This window comes from Gracilinanus agilis, chromosome 1 (genome assembly GCF_016433145.1).
Source record: "Gracilinanus agilis isolate LMUSP501 chromosome 1, AgileGrace, whole genome shotgun sequence".
Taxonomy (NCBI): domain Eukaryota; kingdom Metazoa; phylum Chordata; class Mammalia; order Didelphimorphia; family Didelphidae; genus Gracilinanus; species Gracilinanus agilis.
This window is the reverse complement of record NC_058130.1, coordinates 17,612,573-17,629,938: the sequence shown is the minus strand read 5'-3', so window position 1 is coordinate 17,629,938 and position 17,366 is coordinate 17,612,573. Positions and strand designations below refer to the sequence as shown.

Genomic DNA, 17,366 nt, shown 5'->3' with positions numbered 1-17,366 from the left:
TTACTGCATGTTTCATCCCTTTCTGAGGGATCCACGAAACCACCCGCAGGGCAGCAAGTGCCCAGGGTCCAGCGCCCCGAGGAAGCTCTGGCAGGGCCCCAAGACCCCGAGAGAGGAAGAGGAACGCCAGGGGGAGGGAGATGCCAGAGGGCCCTGGAGGGACCAGCTGTCGATGCCACCCCCTCCAGCTAGGCCGCAGCCTCTCTTCCTCTCCAGCCGTGCCCGCCGGGATGCCCGGGCTGCCAGGAGGCGCCTGGAGCTCCTGGGCCAAGTTCTCTCCCCTCACGCTTCCCCGGGAAAAATCCTCCTCCGATGCTGTCCCATCCCGGGCGGCCGCCAAGAAGGAAGCCACCAGAGCCCTTTGTTCACTATTTTATGTAACAAAAATCCCATTATCAGCCCGCTGGGCAGCGCCCGGCATGCTCACACAAAATATCTCCACACAGTCACAGGCGGCACGATGGAGGACGCAGGAGGAGAACCCGGGTCCTGGGCTCCGAGGAGGCAGGAGTCGGGGCACCCGCGGGCAGCCTACGTGGATGGAGGGAGCTGGCAGAAAGGTGAGAGCATTCACACTCATTAAAAAGGAGAAAGGGCCAGTGGGGCAGTGCCAGTGGGGCAATACCAGCACGGGGGCAGTGCCATGGGGCAGCGCCAGTGTGGGAGCAGTGCCAGCACGGGGGCAGTGCCATGGGGCAGCGCCAGTGTGGGCCCAGGGGCTTCCTAGTGGACAGACGGGTTTTAACAAAGGCCCTGTCACTCCTGAGCAAGCATGGAGCCGGTGGGACGCCGAATTCTGATAACTAAGCAGCTCCCTGCATGGTCCATCTGCTGGACTTTGTGGCCTGCTCTGAGAAGGGGCCTGTTGGCTTCCCGGGCCTGACCATCTGAGAGGACCATGGCATAGGGAGGGCAAAGCCCAGAGATCCAGCAGAGGAGCCCCCCAGCCTGGCCCAGGCCTCTCTGGATGGGTCGGAGGCCTTTTGGCCCCTTCTCATGCGAGGGAAATTTGGCAGAACGTTGGGGCGGTCTGTGAAATGGGCTCTTTTTGCACAGCCAGGAGCCCTGGAGGCTGCTTAAATGGACAGCAGACACTGGGGAGGCCAGGCCTCAGGGTCCTCGGGGACTGCTGAAATAGGAGGCAGGAAGGCCAGGCCTCGGGCCCTGGGGTGGCAGACTAAGCAGACAGAAATGGGGACTTGGAGACCAGAAGCTGAAGCAGGCCTGATGTGGCAGGGCTCCAGGGGGCAGCCTGCCCCTGCCCGTGCCCCCTCCCCAAAGGCAGGCCCAGCCGACAGCCCCTTTGAGCCTTCACAGTTCATCGTGTCTCGTCTCTTGGTCTTTGAGCTTGAATTCTTCTGCCGTGACTTTGCCGTCTCCGTTGCGATCCTGGTTGGTGAACATGTTCTTTACGATCATTTCAGCATCAAAACCGGGCGCCAGCTTCCCCTTGCCAGTCGCCACCTGGGCATGGATGTATTCTGAGAACTGCAGAGACAGGGAAGAAAGGGGGAAGCTTCACACCACATACCAGGGCCTGCCTCCCACCAAAGTTCTGCTCTTTGGGGGTGGGGGTGGGAGAAGCAAAGAAGCTGGGTTCAAATCCTGCCTCCAAGTCTACCTGCATGGCTTGGGCCAATCCCTTCCCCTCCTGGAGCCTCAGTTTCCTCATCTGTAAAACAGGGGGCCTGGAGCCCCTGGGGTCCCTTCAGACTCTGGGTCTATATAAGAAGAATTGGGGAACTTCCTCGATCCAGGAGCTCTCCACAAGTGGAGTAGGCCACACGGGCCGAGGGTGAGACCTACACACATGGGCCAAGGGGTGAGGGGTGAGGGGTGAGGCCTACACACACGGGCCGAGGGTGAGGGGTGAGGTGTGAGGCCGACACACACGGGCCGAGGGTGAGGGGTGAGGCCTACAAAGGCCAAGGCGTGAGGTGTGAGGCTGACACACACAGGCCGACATGTGTCTGTTTCTGACTTGGCTCTCATTCTGTGTGGGACATGGTGGAGATAAAGGAACAACTGAACATTTATATGCAAAAGAAGAGCAGGAGGCAGCCGTGAAAACAAGGGGAGGGGGAGGCCCTATAGCCCAGCCCCATGCGGAGAAGCTCTGGGCCGGCCCATCAAGGGCACCTCATCCCCCCGCCCCCCGGTTCCTATCTAAATGGACGACGCTGCCGGGTCCCCCAAGAAACAGCTGGCACGGTGGAAGTGGGCTCTGGGGGTCCGGGGGCCCCGGGCTCCGATTCCACCTCCGACGCTGCTTCGCAGGGGGGGCCTCCGTAAAGGAAGGTCTGGGGGGCCCAATTACCTCCTCCAGAAGAACCTCCCCGTCCCCATTCCTGTCGATCTCTTCAAAGAGGTTGGGGGACACTTCATCGTTCCAGACAAACATGTAGCCTTCAGGCAGGCCAGACACCAGGTCGAGGAGCTCGATGTCAAACACCAGCACGGCGCTGCCCGGCACCTCTCCAGCTGTGGGGGCAGAGAGCCAGGTCAGGGCCCGAGGCCTGTCCTCTCATGCGCTGTCCCCCAAAGCCGGTCACAGAGAGAGCAGCAGGATGTGCTCCAACAGCTGCCCAGATCCCCCAAAACGGCTGGGAAGTTGGGGGCCCCCTCCCTCCAGCAGCTGCACAGCACAGGGATGACCACTACTAGGACTGGCTTTATGGCCTCCGAAAAGTCACTTGTCCTCCACCCTTTCCCCCGGCAGAAGAAGGTGGGCTCAAAAGCGGTCCAGCTCTGCTACCTCCGACCGGCACCACCTATTGGCCCCGAGAGTCCGGCCATCCCCGCCTCAGACTGGGCGGTGGCTCCCGGCCTCTCCCTGGCACCCACGACCTCAGGAGCTCTCCAGAGGCCCCTGACCCCCAGGCCTCTTGCTCAGGAGACGGCGGCCCCTTGAGGGCAGGGACGCCCTCCCTTCCTATTAGTACAACCGGCGCTCAGCACAGTGCCAGGCATAGAGGGGGCGCTCAGCGAATGTTTACTGACCATCCCCAGGTGACCTTGTTAACCAGGCCCGACCCTGCCTATCATGACCCGGGCTGGGCCAGGCCGCTCTCTGTTCTGTGTCCGCTGAGGCCGGAGGCGCCGAGATAGCGTCCATCAGGCCTGGCCCGAGGTGCTCACACTCTGGCAGACAGAGGCCTGCGTCGGGGGCCGACCCCCCAGCCCGGCGAGGGGTGCACCAGGCCCCCCGGGATCGCCACCCTGATCAGGTCCGCACCTTCTAGGACGCCTCGACTGAACCCAGAACGTGTGCGAGGGCCACAGACAAGCCGCCGTCTCCCACGGTCTGGTCAGGCGTGAAATCCGTCTTGGCTAAACGTTCTCTTTTTCTTAAAGGAGCTCCACCGGGAAAGCTTCAGGGAGCTGGTTTTAGCCAAACGCTAGAAGCTTTTTAAAAAGGGTTTTTTTAACTTTCAATTTTTACACATCTGTTCATTTTAAATGGAAAAAAAAATTAAGATTCTAAAAATTATGGCTTCTTTCCTTCTAAAAGGAATGAAAAATGGCCACGTCAAACCCGTTTCTTTGACTCACCCACGCCGGCCTCCCCGTAGCCCAGGTGGGGCGGGATCACGACCGTTCGCTTCTCTCCCACGCACATGTCTCGGAGGCCCATGTCCATCCCCAGCACGACCTGGCCAGATCCCAGAACGATATTGTAGGTTTTGCCCAAATTCAGTCTGGAAGATGAAACGGAATCCGAGTGTTGTCCGGAGGCGATCTGCTGACCCAGCCCTGCAGAACCAACACGGGGCCGCCTCCCTGACCCCAGTGTGCTGGTGGGGGGCCTCGGCCCAAGCTCAAGAGGCCACGGCCAGAGAGGAGATGGTGGTGTGGGCCGGCTGACGAGGCTCTAGGCCTCCACTGACGCTGGACAATGGAGGCCTCTGGCTAGAGGAGGATCTGGTGGGGGCCCGACTGGGCAGCCTCAGGGAGTGACCTCCTTCCTTCTCTGGGCCTCAGCGGCCTCACTGCTGACCTAGAAAACCACCAAATAACCTTCTCTCCGGCCTGTTCTACTCGTTTGTCCTTTGCCAGACATTCCCGGCTGACACCTCCATCGGGCTGTGGCAGCACCAGCGGATCTCGGCTTGTGGCCCCGACTAGCTGGTGCCTGCGTGGACAGCCAGGCCAGGGAGCTCTGGCAGGCGAGGGAGGGACAGGGGCTGAGGCCTCCTTCTGGGGAGGCTCAGGGTGGGGGGCCCAACAGGCCACCAGAGACCTGCAGCAGCCTCAGGGGGCCAAAAGCACATCAAGCACAGCCTCCCCCAATGCCTAACTCACCGCCACAGACCCAGGCTGTGTTCCAGAACCAGGCCAGGCTGGGAGCGGCTCATCACCATCTGCTGCGATGCTGAGAGGGCCCAGCCTGGAGCCAGAAAGGCCTCAGACACTTCCTAGCTCTTCACTTCTGCCTGCTTAGATTCCTCAACTGTAAAATGGGAATCATAATAGCCTCTGCCTCCCAGAGCTGTAGGGAGGCTCAGGTGAGAACACTGTAAAGCACTTAGGGCAGTACCTGGCACAGCTGAATAAATGCCTCCTTCCTGTCCCCTTCTCTCTTTCCTTCCTTCTCTCCCTCCTTCCTCCCTTCCTTCCTTCTCTCTCTCTTTCCCTCCCTCCTTCCTTCCTTCTCTGTCTTTCTTTCCTTCCTTCTCTCTACTTCGTTCTCTCCCTCTTCCTTCCTTCCTTCTCTCTCTCCTTTCTCCTTCCTTCCTTCTCTCTCTCCTTCCCTCCCTCCCTCTTCCTCTCCTTCCTTCCCTCCACCAGGCAATGCTTTCTCTGGCCATGACACCTCTATTCAGACTTTCCCACATCAAATGGTGCCAGGCTCTAGAGCTCTCTGTGTTTTCCTGGCCCTCTGAGCCCAGTGCCAGGGTTGGAGGCTCCCCATTTACTGATGAGGTGACTCTCCTAGGCTGAGAGGCAGGAAGGGTGCTGGCCCAGGAGCCCCGGACGGTGCTTCCTCTCAGGAGGGCTTCCCACGGGCCCCAGAGCCCAAGAGGTTTTGATGGAGGCTGGTCCCGTCTTCCTGCCTCTGTCCCTCTTCTCTTGCCCACTTTGGTTCCAAAGGTTTCTCAACCTCGTCCCCTTTCCCAGGCCCGGCTCCCTCCTCTGGGCTCCAGGCCATCCTCCGCTGGGACCAAGCCAGGCTCCTCGGGAGTCTCACCAAGCCCAGGCTCAGGAGGCCGGAGCAGGGCATGCTGTGAGCCTTAGAGGAGGGAGAAGCAGGCACGGTGCCTCCCGGTTAATTCTGTGCCCGCCTGGGGAGGAGCCGACGTGAGTGTGAGCCAGCCTTCTTCAGAGCCCCAAGTCTGCTTCATCGATTTAATTAAAAATAAGAGATGCAGGAAGGCCTCGCAGCCTCCTCTGTGAAATGAGGGCCCAGAATCGGGCTGGAGGGTGGGCCGGGCCCCGCGGGGAGCCCGCAGAGGAATCGCGCTGAGGATGTCCGCAGAGAGCTCCTCGGGAGGCCCCGGCACGAGCCTCTCCCCCCAGAGAAAGGCCATCCGAACAATGGAAGAAGCCTCACTGCGCGCGGATGGACCAAATCGACCCCAGAGGCGCTTCAGCCCAGGGCCAGGGGCAGAGGAGGAGGAGGATGTACAGTCCTCCGAGGCTGCTATTCTTCTCGGGCTGCTCGGCTGCTCCAGGACAGCACACTGGAGTCGCTTCTCTTCCGGCTCCTCTCCTGGGACATCATATCGGTCTTTCCTGGGACTGAGCCTCCACAGAGGCTGCACTTCTTCAGCCTGACTCCTGCCACTGGGAGAGGCACCGAGGAGGAGGACGGCAGGGCTGTCACCAGTGGGGTGGAAGGAGCACCGGCACTGACTCTGAGGGGCCTAATGGGACTGCAGACCCCGGAGTCAGGAAGACCAGGGTTCAAATCCCACCTCTGGCTCTGACTGCGAGACCTTGAACCAGTCATTAGCCTTTCCCTGCCTCGGCTCCCAGAGCCTCTTCTGCGGCAGAGCTGGGCGGCTCTCTGAGGGCGGTGGGGGCCCAGCGTCTGGCCTGGCCCAGGGTGGACCAGCCCTTCTCGTTTGAAGCCTGGGGGGGCCTTCCCCTCCCCCCCTCCCCTGGGCCTGGTCACTCACGTGGAGTCCAGCCTGGTGCCGTCCAGCAGGGAGGCGTTGTAGTGGTACTTGAGGTAGTCCCCCTTCTTGCTCAGGACCGAGCAGTTGGTGGGTCTGTAGCGGGACGTGATGTTGACCGAGTCCGAGGGGTTGTGGAAGTCGATGATGTGCACGTCGAACACCAGGACGGCCGAGCCAGGGATGTTCCCTAGGGCCGGAGGGGGACGCCAGGTCAGGGGGGCGGGGCAGGGACCACTGGCAGGAGGGGGAGGGGCAGGCACTAGTGACCTGCAGGTGGCCTCTGTGGACAGGCTCAGGGCCTCAGCCTCAACGGGAGGCTCAGGCCCCACAGGAGGAGGCTGTGGAGGGGCATTTATGGAAGTTTGTGGCCTCCAGAGAGGCATGGTCGGGCCTGGCCGCAGGGAGGGGACCTGGTTGGCTAGAGGATGAAGAGCAGAAGTGAGGGGCTGGAGGCAGAGAGGCCGAGAGGAGGCCTCTGCAAGACATCCAAGCAAAGACCCAAGAGGGCATGAAGTTGGTGAGAAAAAGTCGGGAAGGCAGGATCCACAAGAGGAGGCAAATGATTAGGCTTGGAGACTCCTCAAAGATGGTGAGGCCATAAATGAGGGGCTGGAAGAAAACCTGGGAAGGGCTAGGATTTCGGGGGGAAGAACTTGCTCCATTACAGCGCGTAGAGAAGAGAGGAGTGAGAGTGGCCTTCACTGCCTCATTGGCTGTGGTCACAGAAGGGCCCAGCCAGGGGCCGCAGTACCCCTGGATCTAGTGCTCTCTCCCCGCAGGGTCTGGCAAGCCCCACCCCCCAACCCTCTTCCTGATTGGCTCAGCCTCTCGAAGCAGCCTAGACTGTGTCCAAAGAGGGGTCCCACAGGGACGGAGTGAGGAGGAGAGGAACCTCGATGCTCCCTCCTGGCCATGGGGGACATTCTCAGGGCTGAGTGCAAGCATCTCCCTGTGGAGGAGTGGAGCTGGAGGCCCTGGTGCAGGAGGAGGGCCAAAGGCAGCTTCCTGGGAATTTTAATGTCAACAACAAAGAAATTAATACAAAAAAAAAATCTAATTAAAAAAGGGGCTCATCACCAGGCCAGGCATTCCCTGGGGGCAGGCAGAGGCAGCTCCGCTCCAGAGCATCCACCTGCATCCTCCATCTTGTCTCCTAGCAACGCAGAGCAGCACTTGCCAAGGACCCCAGTGGCCCACCTGGGTCCAAACTGAGACCTTCCTGAGCTCTCCCTTGCCCCCGGAGGAGCTCAAAGGGAAGGAATGCCCCTTTTCTGTCTCACTTGGTGTAGCCCCCAGTAGGGAGAGTGGGCCCCAGTAAAATCACAGCCATAGTTTGGAAGTAGCCAGACATATAGCCTCCCCCACCCCAGCATGAGAACTTAATCCAAGTCCTTCCCAAATACTAAATGTCCTGCCAAGAAACTACTGATACAGGAATTCTAAGAGAAACTCGTTAGATGGTCACATATTGAATGATCGCCTATAGAAAATTCTGTTTAGTCACTGAGGTAATCTATACCCATTATCTCCATTGTGTAAATTACTAACAAACGTCCCTGCAAAAGGCTTACCTAAGCCTACGTCATTTTCCCTATAAATTAATTGTGTACCCCGAGTCATTAAACTTTGTCACTGGTCAGCAAGAAGATTCTGCATGTCAGTCTGTCATTTTGGCCTTTCTGTAATCCCAGAATCATTTCTCTCATCCCAGTTCATTGACCCACAAGCAATTTGCAGAGCTGGTCTCTACGACTTGGGTCTTGCTAAGGCCTGGCACACAGCAGGGGCTTCATCAATGCTGAAATCGATGGATTCCTTTCTTTGGGGTGGGGGGTGGCACCTGGAGGAAGAAGGGCTCCAGGGGCCCGCGGCAGCCCTCTTCTCCCTGGTGCTGGCCTTCACCCCTGCCACAGCCCTCAGGTCCTCCCATCAGGCCGGCCTCTCTATATCCCCAGAGCATCCTGGGGGTTGCTGCCCAGCAGCCGTTTAATAAATGTTCAGGACTGACCCTCAGCTCGCCCATGATTCCAGTCCCTCCACCTCCACTTCTGCCTTGGGAGGCCAAGCAAAGGGACATGAACCACCGTCCACTGGTCAGCCCTTTGTCTACTGAGGGCTACAGCTGTCCTCTCCTGAGGGCCATCCAGGAGCTCCGCCAGGGGAGCCAGTGTGGGTTCAAATGCCAGCCGGCGCTTACCAGGCCTTCCTCCAGAGACCCCTGACCTCGTCAGAATGGTGCTGCAGTCTTAGAGGGGAGGCCGAGAAAGGCCTCCTAGAGAAGGTGGGTCTGAGATGGAGCAAAGGTCTGGAGACCAGAGATGGACAAGGGGGTCCCCCACCCCCCACGGGCAGAACTGGGAAAGAGCCCTGCTGGCCACACTCACCCCGGCCCTCTTCCCCGTAGCCCAGGTGAGGCGGGACGGTGATCCGGCGTCTCTCCCCAACGCAAACGCCAAGCAAACCTTCGTCCATGCCGGCGATCACGTAGCCCTGCCCGACGTAGGTGTCGAACGTGCGGTTCCGCGAATAGCTGGAGCACAAACATGGCGAGGGAGGGGCCAGGCTCAGGAAAGGGCACTGGCTGGGACGCCACTTGCCAGGGACGCCGTGGGCGGGGGGTGGGGGGGGCTGGCAATGGGGAGCCCCCGAGGGGGTGAAGGAAGGCAGGAATGAGGCTGGAAGAACAAGGTAAGGCCGGAGGCAGCGAGAGGGGGAGGCCCAGGAGGGAGCAGAGCCGAGGTCTCAGGGGCTGGAGGGTCTCTGGGCCCCGAGTTACCTGGAGTCAAACACGGTGCCGTCCAGCAGGGAGGCGTTGTAGTGGTAGCGGAGGAAGTCCCCGGGCCGGCTCTGCCGCTCGCAGTCTGGGGGCACAAAGACGAGCTCCACCGCGATGCCATCTTTGGGATTATGGAGATCCAACAAGGCCACGTCGAAGACCAGAGACGCCTGGCCGGGAATGTCTTTACCTGGAGGGCAGGAGAAGGAGGAGTCCAGCCTGCTCGAGCCTCTCCTTTGCCACCAGCCCCGAGTCAGGGAGACGCCAGCCCTGAGGGCACCGCGAGGGCACCAGCTCCCTGGCCTGCCCCGGCGAGGAAAGGACCAAAAACAGCTCAGTAAACCCAGGAGAGTGGGGGGAGCCGAGGGAGCCGGGCAAGGCCTCAGCGAGGACGTCTGACCAGCCAACACCGGCCTTGGGTCAGTGTGGACTGCTGGTGGAGGCGGGGGGAGGGGGGGGTGAGCCAATTCTATTTTTAACCCCTTCCCTTCCATCCTTCCATCTTAGGATCAATACTGTGGGGGTGCTGAGGGCCACAGGGGCAGGGACGTGCCTGGGTCCCACAGCTGGTGTGAAAGCAGGTCTGGCCAAGGGGTCTCCCCTCTAAAACTGAAGCCAGACCGTGAATGGCCTTGGACCCGAGCCCCTGAGAGCCTGGGAGCACCGGAGGCCTAGTGAGGCTGGGCCGAAGGGCCGCTCCACATCGGGATGGGAGGCTGGCCACTGGGCCGGACCTAAGCATCATTCTGATTCCCAGTGAGTGCAGAAACAATGGACACTCTGTGGTCAGGCCCGGGGACCCAAGAGAGGGAGGACAGGACAGGCCTGGGGGTGGGGGGGCGCCCTGGACCCTGGAGACACCCCCACACTCTGGGCACAAAACAATGATGAAGCAGCCTCAGAACAAAAACTAAGGGAGCTGGATTTACCAAAAGCCTCCTGTCTCAGAAGGAAAAGGCCCAACTCCACCCATCATCTGGGGCCTCCGAGCCCCAAAGCTGGCACAAGGACCCCTTTCCAGGCCGGCAGAGAGGAGGAAAGCTCTGGGAAGGCCCTGGGTGCGCACCCAGCTCCATCCATACCTTTCCGTTGTGTGGCTGCCTCTGGGAGCCGGGCTTGGCTGAACCCAGAAGCCTGGGACGGGGTGGGAGAAAAGGGGGAGAGCGTGACGAGGACGCTCCAAGGGCAGCCTAGAGGAACAAGATGGCGGCGCCCAGGCCGTTCCCCACATCTGCTGCCGGATACTCTGCAGTGTCCGGGCATCCGCTCGCCCCCACCCCGTGCTCTCCGGCTAAGCCCTGGCGAGGAAGGACGAGGACGGACGGAGGGCGGCTTCCCGGGGGCTCACCGTCGCCGTCCTCCCCGTAGGCCAGGAAAGGCGGGATGGTGATGAGGCGCTTCTCTCCCACGCACATGCCCAGGAGGCCCCTGTCCATCCCGGGGATCAGCCAGCCGATGCCCACGTAGGTGTCGTACGTCTTCATGCGATTGTGGCTGCCAAAGCAAACGGGAGAGGCCTGAGCGAGGCCGCCATCGACGGGCCCGAAGCCCTCAGGGACCCCAGCAACGAGCACCCGGGCCGGCTGGGGCACCCGAGCAGGGAGGGGAGATCGCTGGGCTGGGGGGCCTTCCAGGGTGTGCTGGGGCGCACCGGGGGCGGTGGGCATAGGGACCCCTCCAGAGGCCAAACCCCGCGCCTGAAGGGAAGCCTGGCAGGAAGCTGCATTTCTCTGCTTTACTTTGTCCTATTTCCAGCAACGCGGCCACCCGGAAATGGCCGGCACGACCTCGCACACGCCCACAGCCCCGTTTTCTTCTCCAGGCTGAGGAGCTGGAGAGGGACGGGACGGGGAGCTCGACTGTTTTCAAATTATTGTTAACCATTTCTAAAATGAGAACTAAATGAGAGAGTAAATGAGCAAAATACAAGAAGACCCTGAAGCAAGCCCTGGAGAGTCCCAATGACCGCTCTGACCAGCCATGCTAGCGAAATAGCCCAGGCCCCGGCCGGTGGACACGGCTCTGTCCACTCTGGCCCAAGGCCCCTGGAAAAATGCGGCAGAAAGCAACATAAATCGAGTCACTCCGTGTAAAGGCCACTGAAACCAGTGCTGCAGAGGGATCAAGTTCTGGCTGGCCCACACGGGCCCAGGACCACTGACATACAGAAGAGGAGACTGAGGCCCAGGAGGGGACACGAAGGGCAGAGCCAGGAGGCACGCCTCGGGCCGTGGCCCCCAAACCCACTCCAAACCCTGACAGCTCCATAAAAGAGAAATCGGAAGGAAGGCAACGCGCACCTCAGAGGATCATCCCTCGTAGGACCCGGATTCTCTGGCCAAAGCATGGGCACAGGCCTGGCCCACAGGGGGGCTCCCTAGAAGCTTCCTCCCTCCTCCCTCCTCTCTCCCCCTCCTGCTCTACATTCAGGGCCCATGAGGCAGAGTGGATGGGCTCAGCTGGTCCCGGCACCCAGCCAAGGGCTCTCAAGGCAGGGAAAGTCCGGCTGCCCCCCGGAGGAGGGGTCGGGCTCTCTTGGGGGTTCCACGCTCGCAGCCCTCGCCACGTCCCCTGCCGGACAGGACTCTTTCCTGGTCACGGGAGCCCCGAAGCTTACGAGGACATCCTCCAGGAGAGCCCAAAGGAAGGCTTTTCTTGTTGGGGCTCCTGACTTCTCTGAGGTTCGAAGCTAGTGTTTGCAGGGAAGAGCTGAGAGACCCATCGCATGGCCCCGGGCTGCTCCTCTCCGCGGCCCCGGACATGGCTGTCTGGCCGTCCCTGCGGGTCTCTGCATGGTTCCTGGCTCCGAGGCCGTCTCTCCTTACCTCCTCCGCGCCTCCGGCTCGGTTCTGAGCTTGGCTGTCCGTGGCTGGCTGCTTCCATGGGTGCTTTTGGGCTTTTCCTCACAATTCTCCCTCCCCCTTCTGCAGGCCCCGTAAGCCCTTCTTCCTCTCCTCCCTGACTTCGTGCTCGGACGCAGCCTGCTCGGGCTTGAGGAAGGCCGTCCTCCAGGGATGGGGCTCGGGGAGGGCAAAGGGCAGGCCGGGAGAGCCGGGGTGGGGGCGGCCCTTACCTGGAGTCGAACAGGGTGCCGTCCAGGAAGGTGCCGTTGTAGTGGTACCTCACGAAGTCCGACACCTGGACGGTGCGCGAGCACGTCGGGGGCCTGAAGTACGTGTGAACCTGCACCTGGTCTTCGGAGTTCCACAGATCCATCAGGAGGACGTCGAAGTGCAGCACAGCATTGGGGGGGACGACGTCGGCTGCAGAGCGGGAGGAGGGCACGTGAGGACGGCTGCCTGGCGGGGCTCTCCCGTGGGGAGCCCAGAGAGACCCTGGAAGAGCCGGCTGGGGCTCTGCTCCTCCTCCTAACGGGGCAAAAGGGCTGCCCAGAGCGGGTGGATCCAGGATCCGGGGAGAAGCGGAGACCCCACTGCCAGGGCTGTCCTCTCTATACTCCAGCTGTCTTGGGGGGTGGGAAGAGGGCGCCCCCCCCAAGCCTCCCCTCTCCTCAGGGCCTGGGGGGCCCTGCCTCTGCCTGTCCCATGCCTCGACCCAATCCATCACCACGCCTTTAAGGGGTGCTTGGCTCTGGGCCCCCCAGGAGCCCCCACTCTGAGGAGGAAGTCTGGGGGCTCTTTCCTGGCCGGGAGTCCCCCATCAGGACTCCCACGCCCAGTTCTGCACCTTTCACTGGCAAATGGAGGCCAAGAGCAGTGACCGTGCTGAGCAGGCTTACAGCCGGGCTGCTCTCTGTTCTTCTCCCACAAAGCGCCCCCCCTCGGCCTGCCGGCCTTTCAGCCTCCCCCAAGGCCCTTCCCTCCCCCCACTCCCTCGCTGGGTCTTGGCCTTCATTTCTTACACTTCCTGGGGAGACACACACTCTCCCGCAGGGCCCCGGGGCTGCGCTGTGGGGGGCTGGCCCAGGGGGAGCCCAGGGCCCTCCACCCCCAGTCTAGCGCCCCCTGGTGATACTCACGCACTCCTTCCTCCCCGTAGGCGAGCTGGGGGGGGATCTTCACGAACCTCCTCTCGTTCACACACATGCCCACCAGCGCCTTGTCCATGCCTGCGATCAGCTGCCCCTTCCCCACAAGCACGTTGAACGTGGAGCCCCGGTCATAGCTGTGGACAGAAAGGAGGCCGGAGGGGAGAAGGGGAAGCGCCAGCCCGGGAGCCGCGCCCCCCCCCCCCGTGTCTCCCCTGGTCCCCAGGGTCCTCCTCTGCCAGGGCCGGGGGGAGGTGGGAGGGAGAGGCCCCCCAAGAGCCCCGCACACCCCCGTACACTCCCCCGCACAGCGGCCGGGCTCTGCCCCTGGGGCCGGCGGCACTCTGGGCCTCGCTTTCCTTCCCAGCCGGCACAGCACACAGACACGGACCTGCCTCCCCGTGTGTGGCCTCCGTTCCCCAGACCGGGCTTGGTGCCCCCAAAGCCTGGAAAGCTCTAAAGGTGTCCTCCCAGGCCCCAGGGCGGGCCGAGGGCCCGCGGCAAGGCATCCTGGGAGCGCCAGACACAGCACGTGACCATTAAAAAGCAGCACGAAGGACTACGTGGGAACGCCGAATCCGGGCTGAGCCAGGCTGGTGGGGAAGGTCCCCGGATCCCTCCCAAAGTGCCCCCCAAGGCGGATGACAAAAGCCTCAGAACACATCTGGGAGCCCCACAACCCACAAAAATACAGGGGGATGAGCCCCAACAGGCCGGCCCAGAGGATCGAGTGCAACACGGTGGAAGGGGAGCGCAAGCGGCTCCCCAGGGCAGGCCCCCCACGGGAGGGGGGCTCAGACGACAGTTCCGAGGGGGGGGGGTCCCTTTGCCGGCTCTGGGTACGAGGCTCCTGCCACATCACCCGTAGGAAGGTCCGGGTAGAATCCCAGGGCACAGTCACAGCGTGAGGAGGAACACAAGCTCACACTGGTGCCTGCGGCCACGGGAGAGCAGGGGACCCCCCCATACACAGGCCCGAGGCGGGAATAAGTGGTTACTTGGACCAGCATCCAGGCGTGGAGACTATTAAACACGCACTCCTCACCGCATATAACTTTGGAAGAACTGAAACCTGGGAGACCCCCAGAGCCAGCTCTGAAGGCAGCTGAGCAAGGACCGTTACAGAGCCCAACTTTAACAGTTTATTTTAAATTAAAAGAAGGAAAAGGCAGAAAAAGGAGCAAACGACAAGGACAACAAAACGATAAATTCAACATAGAAAGTTGGTTTGCTGACAGGGAAGACCAAAACACAAACTGGGGAGAAAACAACAAAGTCAAAACTGCTACATCCAAAGCCTCAAGAAAAACAGAAATTGCTCTCAAGCCCAGAAAGAATTAATGAGCTCCAAAAGGATTTGAAAAATATTGAAAAATACATATGGAAATGTGTTTTGCATGATCATCTATGTGAAAACCCAGGTCAAATGGCTTATCGTCTCTAAGAGGGGGAGGGAAGGAGACAATTTGGATCTTATCATTTTGGAGGATGTTAAAAATTGTTATGTTTAATTGGGAAAATAAAATTCTCTTTAAAAAATCAAATAAGAGAGAAGAAAAATTAGGAAAAGAAATGAGAGAGTGATATTGAAAATCATGAAAAAAAAAGAGTCAACAGCTTAGTAAAGGAGGTACAAAAAAAAGAATAGGCCAACTGGCAAAAGAGGCACTAAAATACACTGAAGAGAAGTTTGTTGTTTTTTTTTTTTTTTAACTCTTACCTTCTGTCTTAGAATCAACACTGTGTATTGGCTCCAGGGCAGAAGAGTGGTAAGGGTAGGCAATGGGGGTCAAGTGACTTGCCCAAGGTCACATAGCTGGGAAGTGTCTGAGGCCAGATTTGAACCTAGGACCTCCAGTCTCTAGGCCTGACTCTCAATCCACTGAGCCACCCAGCTGCCCCCAGAAGAACTTCTTAAAAGACAGAATTGGACAAATGGAAAAAAGATATATAAAAATGCACTGAAGAAAAGAACTCTTTTCGAAGCAGAACTGGACAAATGGAAATAGAGGTACAAAAGCTCACTCAAGAAAATCACATCTTAAAAATTAGAATTGTACAAGAGGAAGCCAATAATTCCATAAGACATCAGGAAATAAATTCAAAGTCAAAAGAATGAAAAAATAGAAGAAAATGTGAAATATCTCATTGGAAAAACTGATCTAGAAAATAAATCCAGAAGAGATCATCTAAGAATTACTGAATTATCTGAAAATTATGACCCTACAAAAAAAAAAAAAAAAAGAGCTTAGACATCTTTTTTCAAGAAATTATTGGGCAGCTGGGTGGCTCAGTGGATGGAGAACCAGGCCTAGAGATGGGAAGTCCTAGGCTCAAATCTGGCCCCAGACACTACTTGGCTGTGTGACCCTGAGCAAGTCACTTAACCCCTATTGCCTAGCCCTCATCACTCCTGTGCCTTGGAACCAATACACGGTATTGAGTCTAAGAAAGAAGGTAAGGGTTTTAATAAAAAAATTAAAAAAAAGAAATTATCAAAGGAAAACTTCCCTGATATCCTAGAACCAGAAGGAAAAATAGAATTTGAAAGAATTCAATAATCACCTCCTGAAAGAGATCCCAAAAGGATAACTTCCAGGAATATTATAGCCAAATTCCTGAACTCCCATGTCAAGGAGAAAATATTGCCAACAGCTAAAAAAGAAACAACTCAAATACTGTGGAACCGCAGTCAGGATAACAAGATTTTAGCAGCTTCTACATTAAAGAATTGGAGGGCCTGGAATATGATATTCCAGAAGGCAAAAGAGTTAGGACTTCAACCAAGAATCGCCCAGCAAAAAACAGGGCATAATCCTTCAGAGGAAAAAATGTGCATTCAATAAAACAGAGAATTTTCCAACATTCCAGATGGAAAGACCAGAGCTAAATGGAAAATTTGACTCTGAAATTCAAGACTCAGGAGAATCATAAAAAAGTAAACAGGAAGAGAAATCAAAAGACATTTGATAAGGTTAAACTGTTTCCATATCTACGTGGGAAGATGATTCTTGTAACTCCTAAGAACTTTTATCATTACTGGGGCAGTTAGAAGGAGTATACTTAGAGGGCAAGAGTATCAGTTGAATATGATGGGATAAATTTTTAAAATAAAATTAAGGCATAAGAAAGAGGAATGCATTGAGAGGAGGAGAAAGGGAAAAATAGAATGGGGGGAAATTATCTCACATAAAAGAAGCCCAAGTGGAGACAGAAGGTAGGTGAGGTGGAGAGGGAAGCACATGAACCTTTCTCTCAGCAGAATTGGCTCAGTGAGGGAAGAACATACACAATCAATTGGATACAGAAATCTGTCTTATCCTTCAGGGAAGGAGGAGGAAAAGAGAATTAGGGAAGGGAGGTGGGGCTGATTAAAAAAAAGAGGGCAAACTGGTAGATATGGTGGTTAGAAACTAAATAGGGATAAACAGGATGGAGAGTAATACACAGTCATTATAATGGTACAAAATTTTTTTATAAATCTCTCTAATAAAGGTCTCATTTCCCAAATATGTAGAGAAATGAGTTGAATGTATAAGAATACAAGTCAGTCCCCAGTTGATAAATGGTCAAAGGATATGAACAGGCAGTTCTCAGCCAAAGTAATTAAAGCTCTCTATAGTCAAGTAAAAAATGCTCTAGATCACTATTAATTAGAGAAATGCAAATTAAAACAACTCTTAAATTAAATTAATGCAAATTAAAATGCCCCACACCTTATCGGATTGGCTAATGTGCCAGAAAAGGAAAATGACAAAACTTGGAGGAAATGTGGAAAAATTGAGACAATGATACACTGTTGAAGGAGTTGTGAACTGATTCAATCATTCTGGACAGCCATTTGGACCTGTGCCCAAAGGGCTATAAAACAGTACATACCCTTTGACCCAGCACTAACATTACTAGGTTTGTATCCCAAAGAGATAAAAAAAAAAAAACAAAAGGGGAAGGATTCTGTGTACAAAAAAATGTAAAGCAGCTCTTTTTGTGGGAGCAAAGAATTGGAAAGTGAAGCAATACCCATCAATTATAGTATATGATTGCAATGGAATACTATTATCCTGTAAGAAATGACAAGCAGAAGGACAGAAAAAAACTGGAAAGACTTCTACGAACTGAAGCAGAGTAAAATAAGCAGAACCAGAACATTGTGCACAGTAACAAGAATCCTGTACAATAGCCATGAGTAACTTAGCTACTCTCAGCAATACAATGATCCAGAATAATCCCAAAGACCTCATGATAAAAAAAAATTTTTTTAAACGCCATCTGCTTCTAGAGAAAGAACTGATGGAATCTGAATCCGGACTGAAGCAAACTTCTTTCATTTTTTTCTTAATTGTAGTTTTAATATGGAAAAATGTTTTAAATGATGGCATATGTCATATCTATGAGAAATTGCTTGCCATCTCAAGGGAATAGAAGGAGGGAGGGAAGGAAAGAATGCAAACCTCAATATTCTTTGAAAAATGTTAGAAACTGT

At 56.7% G+C, this 17,366-nt stretch overlaps 1 protein-coding gene across 1 annotated transcript; it reads right to left on the bottom strand.

Annotated features, from left to right (window-relative positions):
* Window positions 1-358: 358 nt before the first annotated feature.
* Window positions 359-13,742, bottom strand: FKBP9 (FKBP prolyl isomerase 9). Its single transcript, XM_044675597.1, has 10 exons — window positions 13,576-13,742; window positions 12,875-13,020; window positions 11,969-12,158; window positions 10,244-10,389; window positions 8,896-9,085; window positions 8,504-8,649; window positions 6,120-6,306; window positions 3,553-3,698; window positions 2,318-2,481; window positions 359-1,488 (listed from the first exon to the last, which is right to left on the bottom strand). The coding sequence occupies exons 1-10, from the start codon at window positions 13,740-13,742 to the stop codon at window positions 1,312-1,314; spliced, it is 1,659 nt and encodes a 552-aa protein (XP_044531532.1). The 3' UTR covers window positions 359-1,311.
* Window positions 13,743-17,366: the final 3,624 nt, after the last annotated feature.

Coding starts and splice junctions, on each gene's coding strand:
- FKBP9 (XM_044675597.1), bottom strand. CDS start 13,742: ATGTGGCAGGAGCCTCGTACCCAGAGCCGGCAAAGGGACCCCCCCCCC. Junction 13,021..13,575: donor CTGTTGGGGCTCATCCCCCT/GTATTTTTGTGG, acceptor TTCTGTCCACAG/CTATGACCGGGGCTCCACGT. Junction 8,650..8,895: donor GGCACCGTGTTTGACTCCAG/GTAACTCGGGGC, acceptor TTTGTGCTCCAG/CTATTCGCGGAACCGCACGT.